The sequence below is a fragment of the Monodon monoceros genome, unplaced genomic scaffold (genome assembly GCF_005190385.1).
Source record: "Monodon monoceros isolate NGI ecotype Baffin Bay Population unplaced genomic scaffold, NGI_Narwhal_1 Super_Scaffold_12, whole genome shotgun sequence".
In the NCBI taxonomy this organism is placed as follows: domain Eukaryota; kingdom Metazoa; phylum Chordata; class Mammalia; order Artiodactyla; family Monodontidae; genus Monodon; species Monodon monoceros.
The window spans coordinates 166372598-166393533 of NW_021703768.1; the positions used below are offsets into that span (position 1 = coordinate 166372598).

The 20936-nt window shown below is 52.8% G+C and overlaps 1 protein-coding gene across 8 annotated transcripts in view; it reads right to left on the minus strand.

Moving 5' to 3' along the window:
* Positions 1-513: 513 nt before the first annotated feature.
* GATAD2A (GATA zinc finger domain containing 2A) overlaps positions 514-20936 on the minus strand; it is a 100966-nt gene continuing 80543 nt past the window's right edge. For 5 of the 8 annotated variants that reach the window (XM_029216326.1, XM_029216321.1, XM_029216325.1 and 2 more), the window contains 10 exons: positions 16082-16214; positions 15848-15979; positions 13918-14007; positions 12770-12901; positions 12453-12620; positions 10125-10404; positions 7164-7462; positions 6423-6497; positions 5924-6119; positions 2780-3440 (listed from right to left, as the gene is read on the minus strand). In XM_029216326.1, coding sequence (XP_029072159.1) covers positions 3310-3440; positions 5924-6119; positions 6423-6497; positions 7164-7462; positions 10125-10404; positions 12453-12620; positions 12770-12901; positions 13918-14007; positions 15848-15979; positions 16082-16214 — 1636 coding nt within the window. In that variant the 3' untranslated portion in view covers positions 2780-3309. Of the gene's footprint in view, positions 3441-5923; positions 6120-6422; positions 6498-7163; positions 7463-10124; positions 10405-12452; positions 12621-12769; positions 12902-13917; positions 14008-15847; positions 15980-16081; positions 16215-20936 lie in introns of all 8 variants that reach the window. The other 3 variants (XM_029216324.1, XM_029216320.1, XM_029216328.1) reach the window with 3 other exon arrangements.

The window sequence follows — 20936 nt, forward strand, 5'->3', positions numbered from 1 at the left end:
GTGGGAGATTATTTTTTTAAACATTATCAAAGACTTAGAGTCACAATAAATACAAGTGACAATCTCCTCCCCCCAACCAAAACAAACCATCTCCCAAATACCCTACACTAGTGTGACTATTATACTTTTCTTTGTTAAGGATTATAAAACTTTAGCTGTCCTTTAAGAAAAAAAAAAAGCTCAGTCCAAGTTCTTTAGGCAAACGCCATGTGCAGCATAACTAGGCATCAAAGAAAAACCCTATGGCAGAGCAGCAAGGACTGTCTTTCCCATTATTTACACCCCTGTGATGATAATGTATTATTTATATAGAAAACTCCTCCCCATGTCTCTCTGCCCACAGGAGAGTGATTTGTGGGACACAGGAGCCACAGGATGCAGCAGGGGTGTACTGTCACCTCTTTCATTCCCTCTGCACTGGAGTGAGCTTTTGCTTCCTGAAGATCTTATAGTACAGACAGGACCAGAGCCGCGCCCTGCCCCACCCCCGGCCCCCACTCCCCACCTCCCGGGGAGAGGCCACTGTTGACCTTGTCAAAGGTGTGGGTCCCAACAGTACACATGGGACATTGAGGACTGGAGTCCCCATGACATGGTCAGGATGGCCACAGCCGTGGGCAGCTCCAAGTGGACGCACAGTTATCTGTGAGAGCATCCACGTGCACACTCGGGCCCACACAGGCAGCCACTTCAGATGGGGAAGTGAGCTTGGTGAACCCCACACCCAAGTCCACAGAACAGCTGACGTTTTGAATAGTTTCCAGTTGCCATCAGGGGTTCCTGTCACAGATTCCCGGGCAGTTACAATTGTCATTTGGGACTGGAGGCTCCCACATTCTCTGGTTCTCCTGGGAACCAGATCCTCTCAGCCTACAAACTCCCAGAACTGTAGCCAATTTTGAGGCGTGGGCTTTGGGGCTGGGAGAATACCCTTAATGTTAATATCCTTCCCGTATTCAGAGAGGTATTTAATGCCTTTTCTTGCAACATTATAAATTTCATCACAGAACCATGCACTTGAGGCTTATAGAAGTTACACTGCAAAGGGGAAATTAAAGGAAAAAAGGGGGGAGATAGAAGCTTTGAGACAGTAGAAATGAAGATTAAGGCATCTCACGTTCTTGACCCCCTTTTAAAAAGCTACATTTATGTCACAGTATGTCCTACTATGGGAATGTTCCTGCAAATGCTGGGCTGCAGGAGGCAGAGACAGGGTCAGGTCCCGGCCATCCCATCCTCCGCCTGTGGTGGTCAGTTTGTACTGAACTCACGAGGCCTATTCAACAGCCTGGAGAAGTCTGGCCAGGTGAGGTGAGGAGAGGTGGTTCCTGAGCATAGTGGAGAGTGAGGTTCTGATGGGGACGGGGCTCGGGGCCAATGCAAGTGGCTCAGTTTGAGCCCTGGAGTCACAGACCCAGTCAGCCCCCACGGGGGTGCAACAACGATGGTGCACCCCCAGTGCAGAGGTGACCTTGGCCCAGACGCCTGAGTTGCTGCATAGGACTGAGGTCAGTTTGCAGGGGAGGCCAGCAGGCACTCCTTCTTGGAGGATTTGGAAAATTTGGCCCATGTCATTGAACAGAGAGAGCTAACAGCTCAGAGTAGTATAAGACAGGTATTTATTTGCCAGGCACACAGAAAAATGAGAGGAATAGAAATGCTTGCATACTCTTGATTTTTTGGTGTAAAAACACACCCTTCCCCGCTCCCCCACCCCTCCTGAAGGTCAATTTCCCCTTTCCCCCAAATCCCTGGATCTTGGAATGAAAGCCACCCTTCTCCTGCCCTCCCCTCCTTCAGCCCATCTACATTATGTACTCAAAACAAAAATCAATGAAAAATTTAGGATTTTACACAACAAAAAATTAGAATGCTTTGGAAAACTAGTTCTACGGCATGTCAAAAATGTCCTCTAAACACTGATAGTCACACAACATGGGGGGGGGGGCGCGGCGGCGGTTAAATGAGCCTTTATTAGAATGTTGCAGCAGTGTATTCGAAGAAGGTGGCCCTACAAAATAAGGATTTTAAATTAAGTCCCTAACTGCATGGATAGTAAAACCAGGGCTGGGGCTGAAGTGAGGAGCAGCATACCCCATCTACACACGCGTGTGCGCATACACATGACACCCTCACACCTGCACAGAGCTGGCCCATGTGCAGCACACACACAACAGCTTCTGCCTTTCCTCATGGACCGATTTTTAAGGAGTGGGAGAAACCAAAACACAACACAACTAAAAGCAGACCTGATCCTTTGTAAGACATTTCTGTAGACTCTAGCAGGGGGCTTAAAAAAAAAAAAAAAAGTCTGAAGGCAAACCCTGGCAGCATGGCCCTGCTTTAAGGGAAGGTTCTAAACTAGACCCAAACATGAACCCTGAAGTCTGGGGTGGGGGTGCAGGGGCGCCTCCCCACCCAGACGCACCTGACAGAAGCACAGGCCAGGGCTTAGGATGTTGTCCATCAAAGTAAGTAGGAAAAGAAAAGAATTTAATAAAATAAACCACCACAACAAAAAAACACAACAGCCAGCCCCTCCAGCTTCCCACTCAGGCTCTGGATGTTGCTGCCGATTCTCTCCTCCCTACTCTGTTGACGGTTCTCGGCTTCCAGGATCCCGGGCTCTCTGGCTGGGTCCGGGTTGCAGTTTGTTCTTCTGCTTAAGTGTGGAAGGTCGGGGGTCTCTGGGACGAGCAGCAGCAGAGGCCTTCTGCTGGAGCAAGGGCTGGGTGGTCAGAGGCCCACCCTCCAGGGCATGGGGGCCGTGCTTGGCAGGAAGGTCTGCACGGTTTACATTAAACTCCATCATCGTGAGGTGATTTAAAAAAAATCTGTCAACCTAGAGATTGCCATGAAGGAAGGCAGTCAAAGATTAGGAGGCTAAGACAGAGGGAAAAGCAAAAACAAAACAGAATGCTCCGCTCAACTTCAGAAGCCCCGGGCGCCATTGCCCGAGTGTGTCACAGTGTCTAGGGTGAGCCGTCCATGTGCCCTTCAGGGGGCCGAAGGAGAGGGCGAGGAGCAGAACCAGCCCCCAAGGTCCGCTTTTCTGCTGGTGTTGGGCAAACTAAAGGCAAAGAAAGGAAGAAAGCCCATGGGAAAGGTCCCCAGTAATAATCCTGGTCCACCTGTGAAGTGGTCCCCCCACGTCGATGAGACTTTGCAGCCAAGATCGGAACTCTCACTTCCGCAGCGCGGCCGGCGCTTACTCGCCCTCTCGGGGAGCAGGGTGTCTTCCCGAGTGGAGGGTGGTGGGGCCAGGTGGGAGGGAGGAGGGAGCCTGTTCTCCACTGGGCCCGGCTCGCACTATTTCCACGTGGCCGACTGGGGGATGGAGCGTGGCGGGATCATGTCCAGGAGGTACTCCCGCTGGCGGTCCACAGCTGAGGAGGTCTTGTGCACCGCCAAGCTCGGGCTGACAAATGCAAGGGCCCCGCCTGCAACAGAACAGAGCAAGAGGCCACAACAGCCCCAGTCAGGGGGAGGCTCCTGGGAGGACCCCAGCCTCAGCTGGGCCCACTGAGCAAAGGTGGTTCAAATACCAGCCTTGAAGCTGAAGAGAATTTAATAACTCAATCGCTTTTACAATGTTCCCAGCCTCTGCCACGGTAACCTTACACGTGGGGCAATAATCAGAGATTCTGTCATCTATCGGAACTATGAAAACTGAGTTGTTTACTACAGTACTACACAGAACACTGAAAAACTGCAAATGACTGAGCTGTGCAACTGAGCGATCCAGTATGATGCAATACTATGCAGTCATTACAACTGATCCTGTCCTCAAAGTTTTTAATGATATGGTAACATTCTCTCATTAAAACATTAAGAGGGACACAGAATGCTAAATACAGCATGATCCCTCTGTAAGGTACTTCCTATTTTTTATTATATATGTGCTGGCATTTACACATGTGTGACATGTGAGTGAAGAGGTGGAGGGGGGGTGGGGAGGAGAAAGTCCTGAAGTGCAGCATTTGTTCTCCTGGGGTTGACAATGGCCACTGCCATTATCTTCTCTTTTTGTATTCTCCAAATTTCCACAATGAACAAGTATCACTTCTTTTTGGGGGGGTGGGGTGGGGTGGGGGGAGGGCAGTGTACTGCACGGCTTGCAGGATCTTAGTTCCCCGACCAGGGACTGAACCCAGGCCCCAGCAGTGAAAGCGCCGAGTCCTAACCACTGGACAGCCAGGGAATTCCCCAAGTATCACACACCCACACCCACCCTGCCCCCCACCGCCCCACCCGCCTCCAACCGGCACACTTAGGTTTTGGGCTGGCCTGCGGGAAAGGACTGCCCTGGAGTCTCAGCTGCAGCAGGGACCAGAGTCGCTGTGTTACCCAGAAGTATTTTTGGTGGGTTAATATATTTTGTGGAATAAATGTTCCAAAGTCAAATGCACCACAGAACCCTCCCTGTGCATCCAAGGCCAGCACTCCAGAAACCTGCTGCTAGGTCCTGCCCAGAAAGCCACCATCCAGAAACCCAGGGCAACCAGGAGTCCAAGCAGAACTCTTCTGAGAAATGCTGCTCTTCAAGCCATGACACTTTCATGTCTAATCCCACAAATCGTTGAACACAGCAACTATTTATTCCTTCAGATTCTCTTTCGAATGTTACCCTTAATACGAAGTTTTTACATAGTACTATCACTGTGCATACACGCGTACTCTCATATTTGACTTTCCCCACTTATCTCATGTACTTTCAAATTTCGCAGAAAAGGAACTTCTGACCAGTCTATGAGTTCTTAGCTGTAATCTTAAACATGCTGAACAAAAGTATCTCTGGTTTGTTTACAAATGCTCTCTGCTCTCCAGGAGGGCCAGATTCTCCTGCAGTTGGATGAACTCCCCTGAGCTCACTCTCCTCTAGAAGGCTCTGACATTTGGGCATGTTTATAACTCATGGTCAGCTGCATGCACAGCCGGCTTCTGTGTTTTGTTTCCACCAACAACCCAGACTTCCCAGTTCTGACTAGTGAGACGGATCTCATGATGGTGCCTCTTCTTCCTAGAGCAACCCCGGCGTGGGGGTGAGGAGGGAGACGGGACACTTGGTCCAATGAGACCTCTCACCCATCTCCTCCTCTCAGCTCTTTGTGCCTACATTTCACTGTCCAATTACTGACGGACACAAGACACATTTAACTTTCATCCTAAGGCCAGCACATAAATAATAAAAAACAGGACAAATGGTATGGGGGATGACCCAAGGACAACCCAGGGAAGGTGGGGCTGTGGCAGACTGGGGAGTGACCACCTGAGGGTCTCCACCTCCCCCGGTTGTTTCTCAAATGCCATCTCCTCAGAGGCCTTTGTTGCCTACCTCAGTTGAAATCTCAGCCCCTGCCCAAGGGTCCCCCTCCTCCTGCCTGCTTTCTCATTCTGTTTTGCACTTTGTACCATCTGACCTGTCTAAGCCAGAGGGGCTGGGAAGAGGGTGCCCAGAGAGCAGGGAATGAAGGACACTGGGTGAGCAAGAAATGAAGTCAGTGTGCCGCGAAAGGTATCAATACACTGTAACAGCAGAATCAGACATTCTCTATGGCTGGAAGGGAGAGGGGGTGAGTTGGCAAAATGAGCATCTATGCTCACAGGGTCCACTGACGGCACGGGGTGGGGGGCACTGCCTGAACGGGTTCTGTCCCCCATTTTGGGTCAAGAGCTGAGAGTTTGGGTATAGAGGGTGGAGACACCGAGGGTGATTAGTATTTATCCAGGGCTATCACTTGTTCAGGGCATCCTATTTAGTGAACAGAAGGGATGAAGCTGAAGAGTCTGAGGCAGCACATCTGCAGGTTCAGGGCCCTTTTGTGCCATTGCCTGTGCGTGTGCACGTCTTTGTTAAAAATAAGGAAGGGATGGACCCAACCCCAGCGAGGTCCCTACTCCGAGCCCCACGGGGTCTGCCCACCTGTACTCAGGGGCGCCTTCTTCCAGTTGGAGGTGGCGTTGCCCTTGCCAGCGCTCACGGCTCTCTCGGAATGTCTGCCGGTCCTGCTAACGAGGGCTGTGGCCGAGGCTGCATTCTGCAGTTTGGGTGACTGGCTGAACGTGTGCAGGATGCCTCGGGGCGTTGTGGCCGAGCCCCGGGACAGCTGGCTGGAGGCCTACAGTGGAGAGAGGGTGCAACAGCTTGTGTGGGGAAGGGGGCAACAGAGGGCAAGATGCTCAGCGCAGCCGCTCCTTGCTCTGGCTGACCTCTTCCCACCCACACGGGATCCCTGAAGTCCAAAATCAGGAGACTAGGTAAGTTACACCGAGGCGGGAGGGTAGGAGGAAGGGAAAGAGAGAGAGACACACACAGACAGACACAGGCAGTGTGACAGTCGGCGACTGACGTGGTCACGGTCTGGGATGTGAGGGCCGGTTGGTGGTTCGGTGCAGGGGGCTCCCGGCACCGCAGTTCTGACCTGTAGCACAGCCCCGTTACTCCAGTCGCGGGCCTCTCCTGAGCGGAACGCCAACTTACGCCGGGGTTTTATGACCTACACAAACGGGGGTTGAAATCGAGGTCAGCACTGTCCAGAGTCTGGCCAAGGGTGACCTAGAGTGACCAAAGGGCAGCAGCTATGGCCGCTTGAGGCCCAGTCCCCACAGGATAGGCATTTCCTGAGGGCAGCGCAGCCACCCACTACGTAGGGATCTTGAGAAGATGTGTTTATTAGTGAATTACAAATGACTTCCAAGGACACAAAAAATTGCCAACAGGGAGCTTTGGGTCTATAGGGGGTGGGAAAGCAAAGCATTAAAAAAAAAAAAAGCAGCCAAAAAAACTTGATTTCAAACTTGCTTCTCTCCTTAATTTAGCTAGAACATTTCTTCCAAACGCCCCTTTTGTATCTCAATGTGGCTTTCAGAAAAGTCCTTTTAAACAAGAAGTGCTTGTCAGCCGGCACACTGCAAGTGAAAGCTACAAAATCTAAAGAAACTGCAAATTAGTATTTTCACCACCAAACACCACCATTAAATGCAATTTAGACGCACAGTTAACAACCAGGCAGATGATCGCCGAGTGTGGGAGAGAATGTCTGAGCATCCTGCCTGCTAGCGACAACTCCCTGCCAAGGGAACGAGGCCCCTCTCCTGGAAGGCGAGGCCACCCAGCCCATGCTCCCAGGCCATAGCTCTGGCTCCCATACCAGGACTCTCACCTGCTTCAGCGCAGGGTGTGGGGCAGCAGCAGGCTCGGCCTTGGCCTGCGCGGGGGCGGCGCCCTGCTGTAGGAGGCGCTGCTCGATCTCCTGCTCCTGCTGTAGCGCCTTCACGAAGGCGGCCTTCAGGCGGCTCGTATGCTCCACCTTGAGTGCCTTCTTCTGGTTGGATGCCATGCAGTTCTCGCACATGATGGCGCCGCCCTTCTCCTCCCGCCAGCGGCACGTGAAGTCCGTCTTGCACTGTGCACACATGTAGGGCTCCCGAGACAACACAACGGTGGCTGACATCCTGCCCGCTACAGGGAGAGATGGGTGTGCCGCACGTCAGAGGAACAGGAACACCACAGTAGGAACCCGGACTACCCCCAGGTGGGATATGGATGAGGGCAGAGCAAAGGCAGCACCCTGGGCCATGTGGCCCAACTGGCATCAGGACACCAAAGCCTCAGTCAGTGTTCGTTAGGCAAACACATATTGGATGCCAACTGTGTGTGGGCACTGGGCCAGCCTCGGGAGGCTTTGCTGGCAGAAGCAAAGTTGAAGCACTTAAGAAAACACTGTGAGTTAGGCACCCTTGATACCAACTCTCAAAGACATCAGTGCTGTCAGCTTGGCTTCTCCCAGTCATCTTTCCTACCCACAGTGCAGACATTTCCAACCCTCCCGTACTGCGTCACCAGTGGAGAGGAGGTGGTGACCACTCGAGGTCCCCACCTTGTGGTGACTGGCACCCTTGCTAATGGGTGAGTTAACAGAGGACCAGTCATCTAGGCGAGTGCTTATGCTAACAGGCACTGTGCCTGGTGCCTTGTGGGTATCAGGGTGTCCAATTCTCACAACAAACTTCTAAGGGGCACCCCCCCACCCCACTGTTCTGAGGAAGAAACTGAGGCCAAGGAGCTGAAGTGACCTGTGCACAGCTGGTCAGTGGCAGGGCCAGGACACATACCCGGCTGCCCTGGGAAATGGGAACTTGGTGGCTCCTTGATCAGCTACAGGAGGGGTGACTGGGGAAGCCACAAAAAGCACCTGCTGAGGTGTGGGGTCGATACTTTTTTTTTTTTTTTTTTTGCAGTATGCGGGCCTCACTGTTGTGGCCTCTCCCATTGCGGAGCACAGGCTCCGGACGCGCAGGCTCAGCGGCCATGGCTCACGGGCCCAGCCGCTCCACGGCATGTGGGATCTTCCCGGACCGGGGCACGAACCCGTGTCCCCTGCGTCGGCAGGCAGACTCTCAACCACTGCGCCACCAGGGAAGCCCTCGATACTTTCTTCAGTGTATATATGTTTGCCATCCAATGTGCAGTAAGGGGTACCTTTTGCACTCTGTTCCTATCTTTTCTGTGTCCAGCACTCCTCAGTTTAGTTGCCTCTTGGCATTATGGACCATGATGCCGAGAGACCCTTAGCCTCCCCATCCTGCCTTGGGCCTGGCCAAGCTGCCCCTAACTGCTGAGGGGCTGTGCAGGATCTGACTCTAGTGGGGAGACCTGTCACTCCACGGAGCAGATGGGATGTTGCCTGCCCAAGCTGCCCAAGGCTCAGGGGTCTACACTGCGCCCCCAGCTCCAGCCCCCAGCCTACAGCTAACACGCTCTGGTAACAAGGGCACTTTTGCTTCCACACATCCAACCCCAGAGGATGGGGTACCTGCTTCCCAGGCAGCTGCAGCCTGCGTGACCAGTGCCAGAACAGACACACCAGTGCAGGGCTGTACTCAGTGTCCACCTGTGGCTCTGCGAAGTGTCAAGAGACACCTCAAGCAGGACTCAAGAGCCTCCTCCCACAGTTAGGTCCTGTTTTTTGACAACAGGAGAGGGAGACAGACCCCTGATGAGAACAAGCGGAGACAGACTGGTCTGGGAGAGCGGGTGCCCAGCACAGGCAAGCGTAGGACGGGCAGGCATCGCCTCCTGACTCAGGCCTCCTGCCTGCCGCACTGCATTGGCCTTATAGCAGCTTTTTTGCCAACTTAACCTCATCATAAAGGAGTCACTGAAGGGATCCAGACACATCCAGGCTGGGTGTGTCTCCCCACTGGGCCTGGCTCTGGTGCCCCACAGTCCCTCAGGTGGAGTCCACCTGGTCATCCCCTGCCCTGAAGAGGTTACAGCTCTGCCTCCTCCTCAGCTCTGAGCATCTGACGAGATCACGTGGGGCGGGGATTCAGGATGGCTGCCTAATAAATGCCACCACGAGCTCAATCTAAGGGCAGAAAGTCCTCAGTTAAGCATCTGCTGGAGGCTCCCAAAGGGCCAACCTGACCTCTCACCTTTCAGTATCGTTTTTGCTCACTACCTTATTTATACTCTTTTATTCCTAAAACCCTCTAACATGCAGGTGTGCTTTCCAAACTACTTCCAAGGAGGGTAATAAAATGATCCTGGCCCGGGCATAGGTGTCCCTCTCCCACTTTGGAGACTAAGAGTGCTTGAGGCTCTGCAGAGTTCCACCTTTGCCCAACTCTCAGAAGTGGCCCCATCAGAAAGAAGGCGCCTATGGTACGTTTAAGAAATTATCTAGGGCAGGAGGGAGAAATCAGGAGATTGGGACTGACATGTAAACACTACTATACATAAAACAGATAACTGACAAGGACCTACTGCATAGCACAGAGAACTCTACTCAATATTCTGTAGTGACCTATATGGGAATAGAATCTAAAAATGAGTGGATATATGCATATGTATAACTGATTCACTTTGCTATACTCCTGAAACAAACACAACACTGTAAATCAACTACACTCCAATAAAAATTAATTTAAGAAAAAAGAAAGAAATTATCTAAACCTCACAGCAAGCAAATAACTAATGACAAGATGTCATCCACAATGCGCCCCACAGCTGTGGGTACACAGCAGACATGCCAACATGTGCTATGCATGGAAAACAACTTGCATGATGGAAACTTCAGCAGCAAGAGATAAAAACGGCCCCAGGCCCAGGGCCTCCTTACCTTGCGTCTCCAGCAGGTTCTGCACCACCTCCTCCAGGCCGACCAGGTAGATGAATTCATTGTTGGCAGCGCTGGGTAGGAAGTTCATCTCAGGGGCGGGGGGCTTGGGTGGGGGGATTTCAAGCAGCGTCTTCTCCAGCTGTTTGCGCAGTGCAAGCTTGGCGGCTGCCTGCCGACTGGCTGGAGAATCAGCAGAGGTGACCACGGAGGCCACACTGGTGGGGGTGGAGTTGGCCTGAGCAGAAGTGGCTGTCGTTCCTTTCAGCGATGCTGCGGAGGGCTTTTGGGAGACAATGACCTGGTCAGGGTGCTTGAGGCGTCCACCCTGAGGAGAGCCCAACCACGGCACCCACAGCCCAGGCCGGCACCATTTAGCTACATTAAGTCCTTAATAAAGTACCTCCAGGTCATCAGCACCATTAGCTATGCTAAAACAAATCCTTATAAAAGTAAGTCAGGACTTCCCTGGTGGTGCAGTGGTTAAGAATCCGCCTGCCAATGCAGGGGACACAGCTTTGAGCCCTGGTCCGGGAAGATCCCACATGCCGCGGGGCAACTGAGCCTGTGAGCCACAACTACTGAAGCCCGCGCACCTAGAGCCCGTGCTCCGCAACAAAAGAAGCCACCGCAACGAGAAGCCCCTGCTCGCTGCAACTAGAGAAAGCCTGCGCGCAGCAACGAAGACCCAATGCAGCCAAAAATTTTAAAAAATTTTTTAAGTAAAAAGTAACTCAGAGCTGCTTGACATCAACAAGCAACAGGAAAAGCGCCATTAAAGTAATTGCCCTATGAGATGACCAATCTTATAAATACACTTGTTGAGGTTTAGCTGATATCCAATTAACTTTAAAACCTGTAATTTGCTACACTTTGCCACCTGAGGACACCCATGAAGCCATCACCATGACAGTGGGTAGCCCCTTGGCAACTGTCCCCCACCCAGGCAGCATGGCAACTCTCCTGTCACTATGGCCTGGCTCTCCTCCCAGCACAGGTCTGGGTGGCCTCCTTCCTCAAAAGGTTGCAAAGGTGGCTCACTGTGGCATCAATGGCATTTCCCTCATGAGCATCTTTGTGTGCCCCTGCACTTCACCTTTCCTGACCCTCACTGCTCCTGCATCATTTATCATCTTCTGCACCCCAGTGGCTGACCCTCCACCATCTCCTTGCTCCAGACCACTTGTCACCCAACATTATCAAATGCTCTCCCCCAAACTTGGAGCTGACCACGCCAGTGCCCTTAGCTTTGTGGCACTGAAGACACTTCTGGAAATAGAAGGAAAGTTGTGTACACCATCTCCAGGAAAATGCACACACCTGACAACTTGTATGTAACACATCATGGGGCTCAGGGAGCCCAGGATGGTTGCCCAGACCCCGCCCATGGGGTCTCCACAGCGGAGCAAAACTCCCCACCATAGAGAATGCCATCACAGCACCTTGGCCTGTCTACTCCAGCCTCTGACCAGCCAGTTCCTCCCTGCCCCTTTTGCAGGCTCCCCTGGCCCCACAGGGAGCACAGCCACAGGATCCATCCACCACTGCCTGCCTGGTTCCCATCCTCATGGCACGAGAACAGGGTATGGCACATGGTAGTAATTTGATCCGAGTTTATGGTGTAGATGAAACTGCCTGCCCAGGACGTCCCCATTTGGGTGGCAAGACTGTTCTTGAACCTGACTTTAGAAGAGGCAGGGACGCTGCCCAGAGCCCTGCTGGCCATGATCTTATCTGAGCAAGGTGGGCAAGGATGCACCGTGCCAAAGGAGGAAGAGAAGCTAACTTGCACATCAACAAAAACCCTTGCAAACCCAGTAATTTCATCTGTCAGTGAGGATCATGCTTCGGCCTGCCCGCCCCTGGTCCCATCTTCCCCGCTCTGTTGGGTGGCGACAAACCCTCCCCATTTCAGAGGCTCTGTATGGAGGTGAAGGGATGCGTGGCTAAGAATAGATGCCCTGGTGCTGAAAGGACATTTGCAGACCTTCTCCACACGTTTGTGCCTATAGAGGGGGAGGGTGCGGAGCGCTCTGGTGCCCCACCCTGAGCCTTCCCTATGTCAGCTCAGATCTCCACCCCTCCCACTCTCGGCAGCTATCCACCTCTGCTAGATGGCAGTTGGCAACGTAAGACTCCTGCCCACGACTTTCATGCACCAACTAGCTCCAAGGAGCTACAGTAACACCGTCTGCGGGGCTGGATTATCCAAGACCTCACCTGGCTCCAAGGAAGCAGGCAAGTCACGCCAAGCCACCCTGGAGACATGACTGCATCCCAGGACTGTGGGCCGTCAGAGGGGCAGCTGCGGGGCACACATATGACCCTCACCTGTGGGATGTTGACGAGCAGACTAGTGTTGGGGACGTTGGTGACGCGGATGAGGCCCTGCTGGATGATCCTCTGTCCCTGAATTTGCACACTGGGCACAGATGCCCGGGGAGCCAGGAGGAGCGGTGGTGGCCCTGTGCTGGAATGTTGTCTGATGTTGTGGATCTGCTGTTAGGGTGTAGTGGGGGGAGACAAGTCAACGAGAGGGACGACAGAGGGCGCCACAGGGAAAGAGCCCCCAACCTGAGAACTAGGAAGGCTCATTCTCGAGAGGTGGAGGCTGCCTGGGGCTTCCCTTAAGCCCTCACTCTGCTTACCTGGGCCCCCCTGACGAGTGGGGGCATGACGACCTGTGAGCTCGCCTGTGGCCCTAACTTCGAGGACGTCTGCTGCCCGCCACGGACCAGGGGTGGTGGGATGACACTGCCAGGCATCCGAGTTGAAGAGGTCTGTCAACAACACCAACCCTCAGATCTTACGTGACTTTTTAAACAAACAGGTTTGCTGTTTTTGTAAAAGCACATACTCATTACCCAGAAAAAGGTGGTGGCGGAGAAGGAAGGGCAAGCTTGGACGAAGTGAGAGAGTGGCATGGACATATATGCACTACCAAATGTAAAACAGATAGCTAGTGGGAAGCGGCCGCATAGCACAGGGAGATCAGCTCAGGGCTCTGTGACCACCTAGAGGGGTGGGATAGGGAGAGTGGGAGGGAGACGCAAGAGGGAGGGGATATGAGGATATATGTATACATATAGCTGATTCACTCTGTTATACAGCAGGAAGTAACAGCATTGTAAAGCAATTATACTCCAATAAAGATGTTTTTAAAAAAAGATTAAAAGAAAAATTAAAATGTCAAAAAAAAAAGGGTGGTGGCAGAGAAAATAAAAGCTAAAATGCCTATTTATTCAAAACACAAAAGAACCAGGAACAGACTCTGACAAGAGCCACGCCAACCTGGGCTCACTCAGGCTTACTCAGGACTCGGGCCCCACAACAGCAAGAGTCCAGCTAACTGGGACCAGTACCACCCGCCTGCTGGTCTGAGCTGGGGGCTCAGGCCTGTTTGAGGGGAGGTGGGCCCCTGGCCTCTCTGTCCTATGGCTGGAAGTGGGAGACCTGCCCATCTCACCCTGTGGGCAGAGGAGGCTGTGAGCCGGGCTGGGACAAGGCCCCACTGGGCCCTCCAACTGCCCTCAGAGAGTCAGGCAGAAGGGAGCCCAGTCTGCCTAGAACCTTGGTCCTCACTCCAGTCTCTCTAGGGGTGGTCATGGGAGGGGCCCTCCGAGAGTCTGTGTGATTTGTTTATGATGTCAACAGGGGCCTGGGTTGGGTATGGGAACACAAGCATGTTTTATTTTTTGGGCTCCCACCAGAAGGCCTCTAATCAGAAGAAACGAGCGGGCTTTTGCAGAAACTGGATCAGGGCTGCTCAGGAGCATGACGCAGAGGGAACACTGACCTGAAGTGATGGCTTGCCGGAAGGAATGTTCTGGGTGCCCCGTACAAGCGGGGGAGGGGTGGTCACAGAGCTCCCAGTGGAGCCTGCGGGCTGCAAGAGAGCAGGACATGCAGGAGATGAGAGGGCCACCAACCCTGCTCCTCTCACACGTAATTCTGACAGAAGAGCACTGCTTTTCTTCCTCTTCAAAAGGCATCAGGCTCTCAAACGTTCTGCTTCCCGCCTGCCACGTTCCTTGCAGCAGGAACGGACATGTTTGAAACAGATAAAGGGGGTTTCCCTGGTGGTCCAGTGGTTAAGACTCCAGGCTCCCAATGCAGGGGGCCCAGGTTCGATCCCTGGTCAGGGAACAAGATCTCGCATGCCGCACCTAAGAGCCCACATGCCACAATGAAGATCCTGCGTGCCGCAACTAAGACCCAGCACAGCCAGATAGATAGATAGATAGGTAGGTAGGTAGGTAAATAAATAAATAAAAATAAACAAACAAACAAAGGACAGATTTTCCAGCACCCTTTACCCCCCCACCCTGGGGGTGCTCGGCATCACTGTGGTTCAGGTGCCATCTCTGCCCTTCAGGGGACAAAAAAGGCTGGTGGTGGAGGCTGAGGTGAAGGACCCCGGGCTTAGGTTAATCCCAACCCTGGTGAGAAAATGTTGGGTCCTGGCACTTTTTTAATTCTTTTTTTCAAAAAAGATTTATTTATTTATTTTTGGCTGCATTGGGTCTTAGCTGCGGCATGCAGGATCTTCGCTGAGGCATGCGGGGTCTTTCATTACGGCCCGGGGGCTTCTCTCTAGTTGTGGCATGTACGTTTTCTCTTCTCTAGTTGTGGCACATGGGGTCCAGAGCGCGTGCGCTCTGTGGTTCGCAGCACGCAGGGTTGAGGCACGCGAGCTCAGCAGTTGTGGTGCACGGGCCTAGTTGCCCCGCTGCATGTGGGATCTTAGTTCCCTGACCAGGGATCAAACCCACGTCCCCTGCATTGCAAGGAGGATTCTTCACCACTGGACCACTGGGGAAGTCCCCAGCCACTTCTTAAAGTCACATATTCCACCAGAGAAGGGACACTGACAGACTTGGCTCACATCATCAATTCTTAAGCAATCAACAAGGAAACAAGTAATGAGCAGGCTCTGTCCATCGGGATATTAACAGATGGCAGGCTTGGTCCACTTGTTTACCAGGTGGGGGCTCAAGCAAATCCCAGGTCAGACCAGTGAGCGTCCCCCTGTCCTGCTCCCTTAAGGGGACACATGTTCTACACACTGTACTGCCTGAAGTGCATTTACTTTCTGGTTCACTAAGAGAGTGGTTAGAATATAAGGAAGGGTAGTTTTGTCACCGACCAGGAAGCTTCCCGGAATGAGACACCAAAAAAGGACAAAACAAACTTGACCTTGCCTTACATGGTAAGGTGCATTTAGAAGCAGCACAAGGAGCCTGAGGCATCAGGGGAGGTTAACAGGAGTAGAAGCTCTGGGGCCGGGCTATGGTGCACCCTGTGGCATTCAGCAATCTGTCCACAAAACCACAGCGGCCCCTGCTGGCCAGAACATTCATCCACAGGGCCGAAGGCCTTTCTGAAAAGGGGTCTGAGACAGAGCTGTGCTTCCAGCATGGTCAAAGATGCCTGCTCTCCATTTCCTTGATGGAGTCTACAGGGAATGAGGTTTACATACTCAGATCCAGAACATACTAGACCAAAACGTACTCTGATATCCTCTAAGCTAAATCCAAAACATGAACTTGAGTCTGCAAATTTCCAATTCAGACCCTGTCCCTATGCCCCTAAGGAAACCTGACCCCTCATGACCAGTCTTTCTGGCTCCTGGGGCAGCAGTGGGCCAAGGAAATGACCATGGCTTTCTGTCCCTGGTTCTAAACGGCTCTCACTGACCACTGAGGAGGGAACAGACGCGCACATACCTTCTGGGTGGTAGTTTCCTTTTGTATTTGACTCTGCCGCAACTTTTTCAATAAAACGAGTTTTGCTTCTTCTAATCTTAACTCTTCTTTTAGTTGCTTAATCATCCTTTCTCGTTCTTCAGGACTGCTTTTCTACAAGGGCAAGAGAACAAGGGTTGAGGGGGAGAGCTGGGGGCCGGCGAACACAGGCTGTTCCACTGCGAGATGGTTCCCCAGCATGGGGACAAGGCTCACCATGAGGGCCTCAGTGCTGGTCTCCTTCAAGGCATCCTCGGTCAGCCCATTCACCCTCGGGCTCGCAGGCTGCTCATTGTCAGAGAGTACGATCACGTCGGGCGAAGGGGCTCTCCTCTCGGACTTCATGTCACTGTGGAACAGGAACAGTCACAGGTTACTACCAGAGCGTCCCGACTGCGCTGGACGGCGTCCCCTAGAGCCCCAACCCCCATACCCCGCAGATGCCTGGATTCAGACGCAGACACAACAAGGTGGCAGCAAGCAGGGCTGCCTCACCAGACCTCCCCACCACCTGCCCACCCAGGCTGCCTTCTCTCACCGCACTCACCACGGGGCACTCAAATCTTTCAGTTTGCGGCTGAGCCCTTCAAAAGCCGGGACTGTTCTTGGTAACCACTTCTGTGTCCCCTGGGCTGAGGACGCCTACGTGTCTGAAGGTGACACAGTCATTTTGAAAAACACCATGGCTCCTATCTCTACCATGTAGCTCAGTACTGAATAAAAATACTGGGTCCTGAATCTTGGGCCTCTTGCTAGGGCTCCTACCTGCCCGTGTTGGAAGCCACCTGATGGGGCGTCCAGCTCCCACGCAAATCAACCTTTCTTTGCTAAACCCAGACTCGCTAACAGCCCTCACGCCTGTCCCAGGAGACAGAGGGGCTGATGCACATGTTGCCAGCCTACATTCTAGCTCCCCAGCATGGGATGCCACCACCTCACAAGGTGGCCAAGGCTGCCTGCTAGATAGTCCTTCCTGGGCTACACGTGGCCTCTTCACCCTGCCAGTGGCAACGTGGCAGTAGTGGCTGCATGTTTTGAAACCGACTGGAACATATTTTCTCTCACAGATCTGGGTACTTTCCACCCACCTGATCCGCTCACAAACTAGTTCCCAGCCACCTCTGCCCATTACCCTCTGCCCTCTTACGCCAACCCTACCAGCCAAGTCCCCTAGGACATATATGCACATCTAGTGATGCTGGACTTCTGCTCTGGCATTGCTGACCCCACACATAAGGACCAACAGGTCCCAGAGACGGTGCTTAGTCCCGAACCAAGCAGCTCTGTTTGCTGAGGGCACAACGTAAACTTTCCCTTGAGATACGGCCTCAGCATTTGTGTCGAAGGAATCAAATCCAAGGACTGAATGTGTCCACTAGGTGGCAATGTGGCCCAAAGAACAAACTCGATGAAGTTAACTGGGAGTAACACCTCAAAGTTGTCCCATTCCTGCTGGCTGAGCGGGGACAGAGTTATAGATGGAGGACTGGTGTTTTAACAGCCCACTCAACTGCCCTTTCGACTCCCAGAGTGAGCTGTGTCTTCAGGGAAGGATGGGCACAGAGGACCAGATACTGCATTCCCTAACTCCCGTAGCCCCTCAACCCGCAGTGTGCTTCCCCAGGCCCCTCCTAATCCCACCTCCTAGAGCAGCATGGCTGCTGCACCTCAACAATCCCAGACCTGATCTGATTTAACCAGCACAGCTGCTGGATGGTCTTCCAAAAAAGAGACCAGGAGAGTGACCAAAAAAAGGCTTCCATTTCAAGGTACAGAATCCCCTCACTGTGGTTAGCAGCCCACGTTCTCAAGTCCAGAAATTGGCTGGCCGTCTATAAAGTAACCCGGGATGTCTCACTAGAGCCTCATCAAACTAAAAACCAATGCAATTCAGGAACCACCACACTTTCAAGTCTCCGTGTCTCCCTGCTGACTGCCAACTCTGCCCAAGATCTACTTTAAAGATGACCTCGGGGGACTTCCCTGGTGGCGCAGTGGTTAAGAATCAGCCTGCCAATGCAGGGGACACAGGTTCGAGCCCCGGTCCGGCAAGTTCCCACGTGCCACGGAGCAACTAAGCCCATGTGCCACAACGTAGCCCCCGCTCGCCGCAACTGGAGAAAGCCTGCGCACAGCAACGAAGACCTGATGCAGCCAAAAATATTAAAAAAAAGAGAGAAAGAAAAGACCTCGGGGCTCCAATTCCGGGTTCTGTGGACACGCACACAGGCACTAAGCAGACACGAGGCTCCAGCACAGGAGTGCAGCCACTGGTCCCAGCCCAGGTGGGTTCCCAGGCAGCTGGCTACACACAGGCAGAGGAGCAGCCCAGGGAGAACCACGTCTGGAGTTACAAACTACAGGCGCTTCCTGAGCAAGAGCGCTCTGAGACAACGGTAACTTGCAGGGATTTATCACTTTTTATCACCTCAATGAGGATGTGCATGCCTTCCAAAGGTGAGATGTCTAATAAAGCTCAAATTTGCCTGAGGGAAGAGGGTAGGGTTAGGGACTGGGACCATGTTGAAGCTGAAGCTCCCTGAGATGGCCACTCTGACCACAGCACTCCCAGGTCCCATCTTGGACTGAGACTAATCAATAACTCATCCAAGAGATGACATCACCTCCCATCAATGATCACTCAGCATCCCAGCAGCCAGCAGGGAGTGAACTTCCTGTATGCTAATCAGGCCACCAAAAAGTCATGTGACAAAGGCATTTCCCTCTTTGGTCATGTGACCCTTTAACTGTGCCTTCCAACGTGAAAACCATGGCAACAGCCAGTTCTAACCAGTTTGTGACACGCAGCCTTCATTTTGAGAAGTGAGGTAGGGTTCAGGTGCTGTCAGGAAATGGAGGCGCCAGCTCACCCTGGGGCTGCCGGGCTGCAGGCATTTCCTGTGTGGTGCCGGCCCGTTCGATTGTTACAGGGACCTGAGTCACCTCTTCCAAACACAGAAGGGTCACCAGCCCCGCTAGTTTCCAAGATGAAAAACTTTCCTAAGTTCAATTTTAAAGCAAAGGTGCTTCAAGTCTCTCATTACTTTCCCAGAGGGTTCTTTTAATTCAGGGAAAAGAACACGCATTTGACAAAGGCTCAAAATTATTGTGGGCATTCTTTTTTTAAAACGTATTTTAAATTATAAAACCATTTAGGCCAGGAGAACAAAGCAGAGGAAATCTAGCCGAACATGCCAGGGGAACAGTTGTAGTGGCCAGGTGTACTGCCTCAATCCAGGGCAGCTGCCTGGGCACCAAGTTTATTTAGAAGCTATATGATTTCAGGGCAAATTCATTAAGCCTATCCTGCCCATCTTGGGAACCCTTATATAAAATATCATGATCAGGGGACTTCCCTGGTGGTCCAGTGGCTAAGACTCCACGCTACCAATGCAGGGGGGCCAGGTTCAATCCCTGGTTAGGGAACTAGATCCCACATGCTGCAACTAAAGATCCCACATGCTGCAACTGAGACCTGGCTCAGCCAAATTTTAAAAAATTATGATCAGAAGAGATTTTACATGACCGACAAAAATCCCTGGAAGCAGGCTAGGCTGTTAGCAAAAATGGTCTCACTACCTCCTCCCCTGTATACTGGTCGTGGCTAAACAGAGTTCTGTTACCTGCCCAGAACTTTCACCAAGTTTCCTAAAGGGAAGGCAGGGATTATAAACTTAACTCATGACAAGATCCCTCCATTCACAGCACCAGACTACCATCCCAGCTGCTAACCAATTAGCGGTCAGTGTGAAGTTAATATTTAGTGTCTCACTGGCCTGTGCCAGGGGAAGCAGTCTCATCAAGGGAATGCAGCTCTGACCTTTGTTGTTCTCAATATGGGCCTGATGTCTGGGGAAGGCACACTTGATCCACACTCATTCATTTACTCACTCACTCCAATTTGCTGAAAGCCAACCTAAGAAGCAGGTGCTGTGTCAGGTAGTGGGGAGAAACCCCTGGATAAAAGCAGTTCCATCCTTAGGGTCGACCAGGATGGGCAGACACAAAACCAGGAGGGGGAGGGGCAGATGGGAGTGGACCACCACCTGCCTCAGCCCACTGAGCAGCAGAGCAGCTTCACCAAGGCACGTTACTACCCCAGACCTGCTTGATCAAAGCCTGCACTTTTATAAGATCCCTAAGATGCCTGCACACACTAGGGAAGCCGGGGACGAGGGTGGTCCAAATGAGTCCTGGGGACAACAAACTGCTCCTCAGGGCTAACCCAGGGGAGACAAGCAGCGCTGGTGGCCAACTACTCCCTGATAGAACCCTCCCTCTTCCCCTCATCTTTTGGGCCTGGCTGGGCAGGGAGGGGCAGGTGGTTGCTGTTTGCTGGGTATGGCAGGTGCGGGGGAGAGGCTTTTCCAGACCCAGCGCCAGTTTCAGCAAACATTAGTCTTGGCCCCACCAGACCCTCCCCCAGGGCATTCCTCCCTCTAGAGCCCATTCGGCCCTCCCAGGCCCACAGCCTCTCCAGCCCTCAGCCCCTGAACTCCAAGTTGCTGCTCACATGTACGTCCTGTCGTGAGCTCCTCCCACCTTCACCACCATCCACTCCAAGGAATGTTCCTCCGTCATATTTCTCATCTCCCTTGTGAGGCCCAACTCACACTTCAAGATGCGCTTCAAACCACCTGTGCCCTCAGAAAAGGCCCCAGCTGGCCAAGCCCTGCCCTGGGACCGTGGTCAGCACTACCCCACTGTGCTCACGGGACCCGCCCCCCCCCCCAACAGCGTGCATGTCTGGGGCAGCCTTCTTCGCCCTGCCTCTAACTGTCCATCTTGGAGGCAGGAAGCTTAGGGCAAAACTCTGGGAGCTTCCACTCAAGGGCAGCACAAGCCCGAGCAGAGGCACTCCCCTGACAGAGACCAGCTCACTCACCCTCACCTCAGCAAACTATCCAAGAAAGTGCCTTGCCCTCCTACAAGGTGCCATTATGGCAGCCCTGCGCTGGCTCAGTTCACCCTCCCACAGCCTCCCAGGGTAATGCTGTCATTGCGCATTTGATAGGCGGGTTCCCCCACCCAGGGCTGGGGCCAGAGGTCACCACAGGCATAGCAGCCAGGG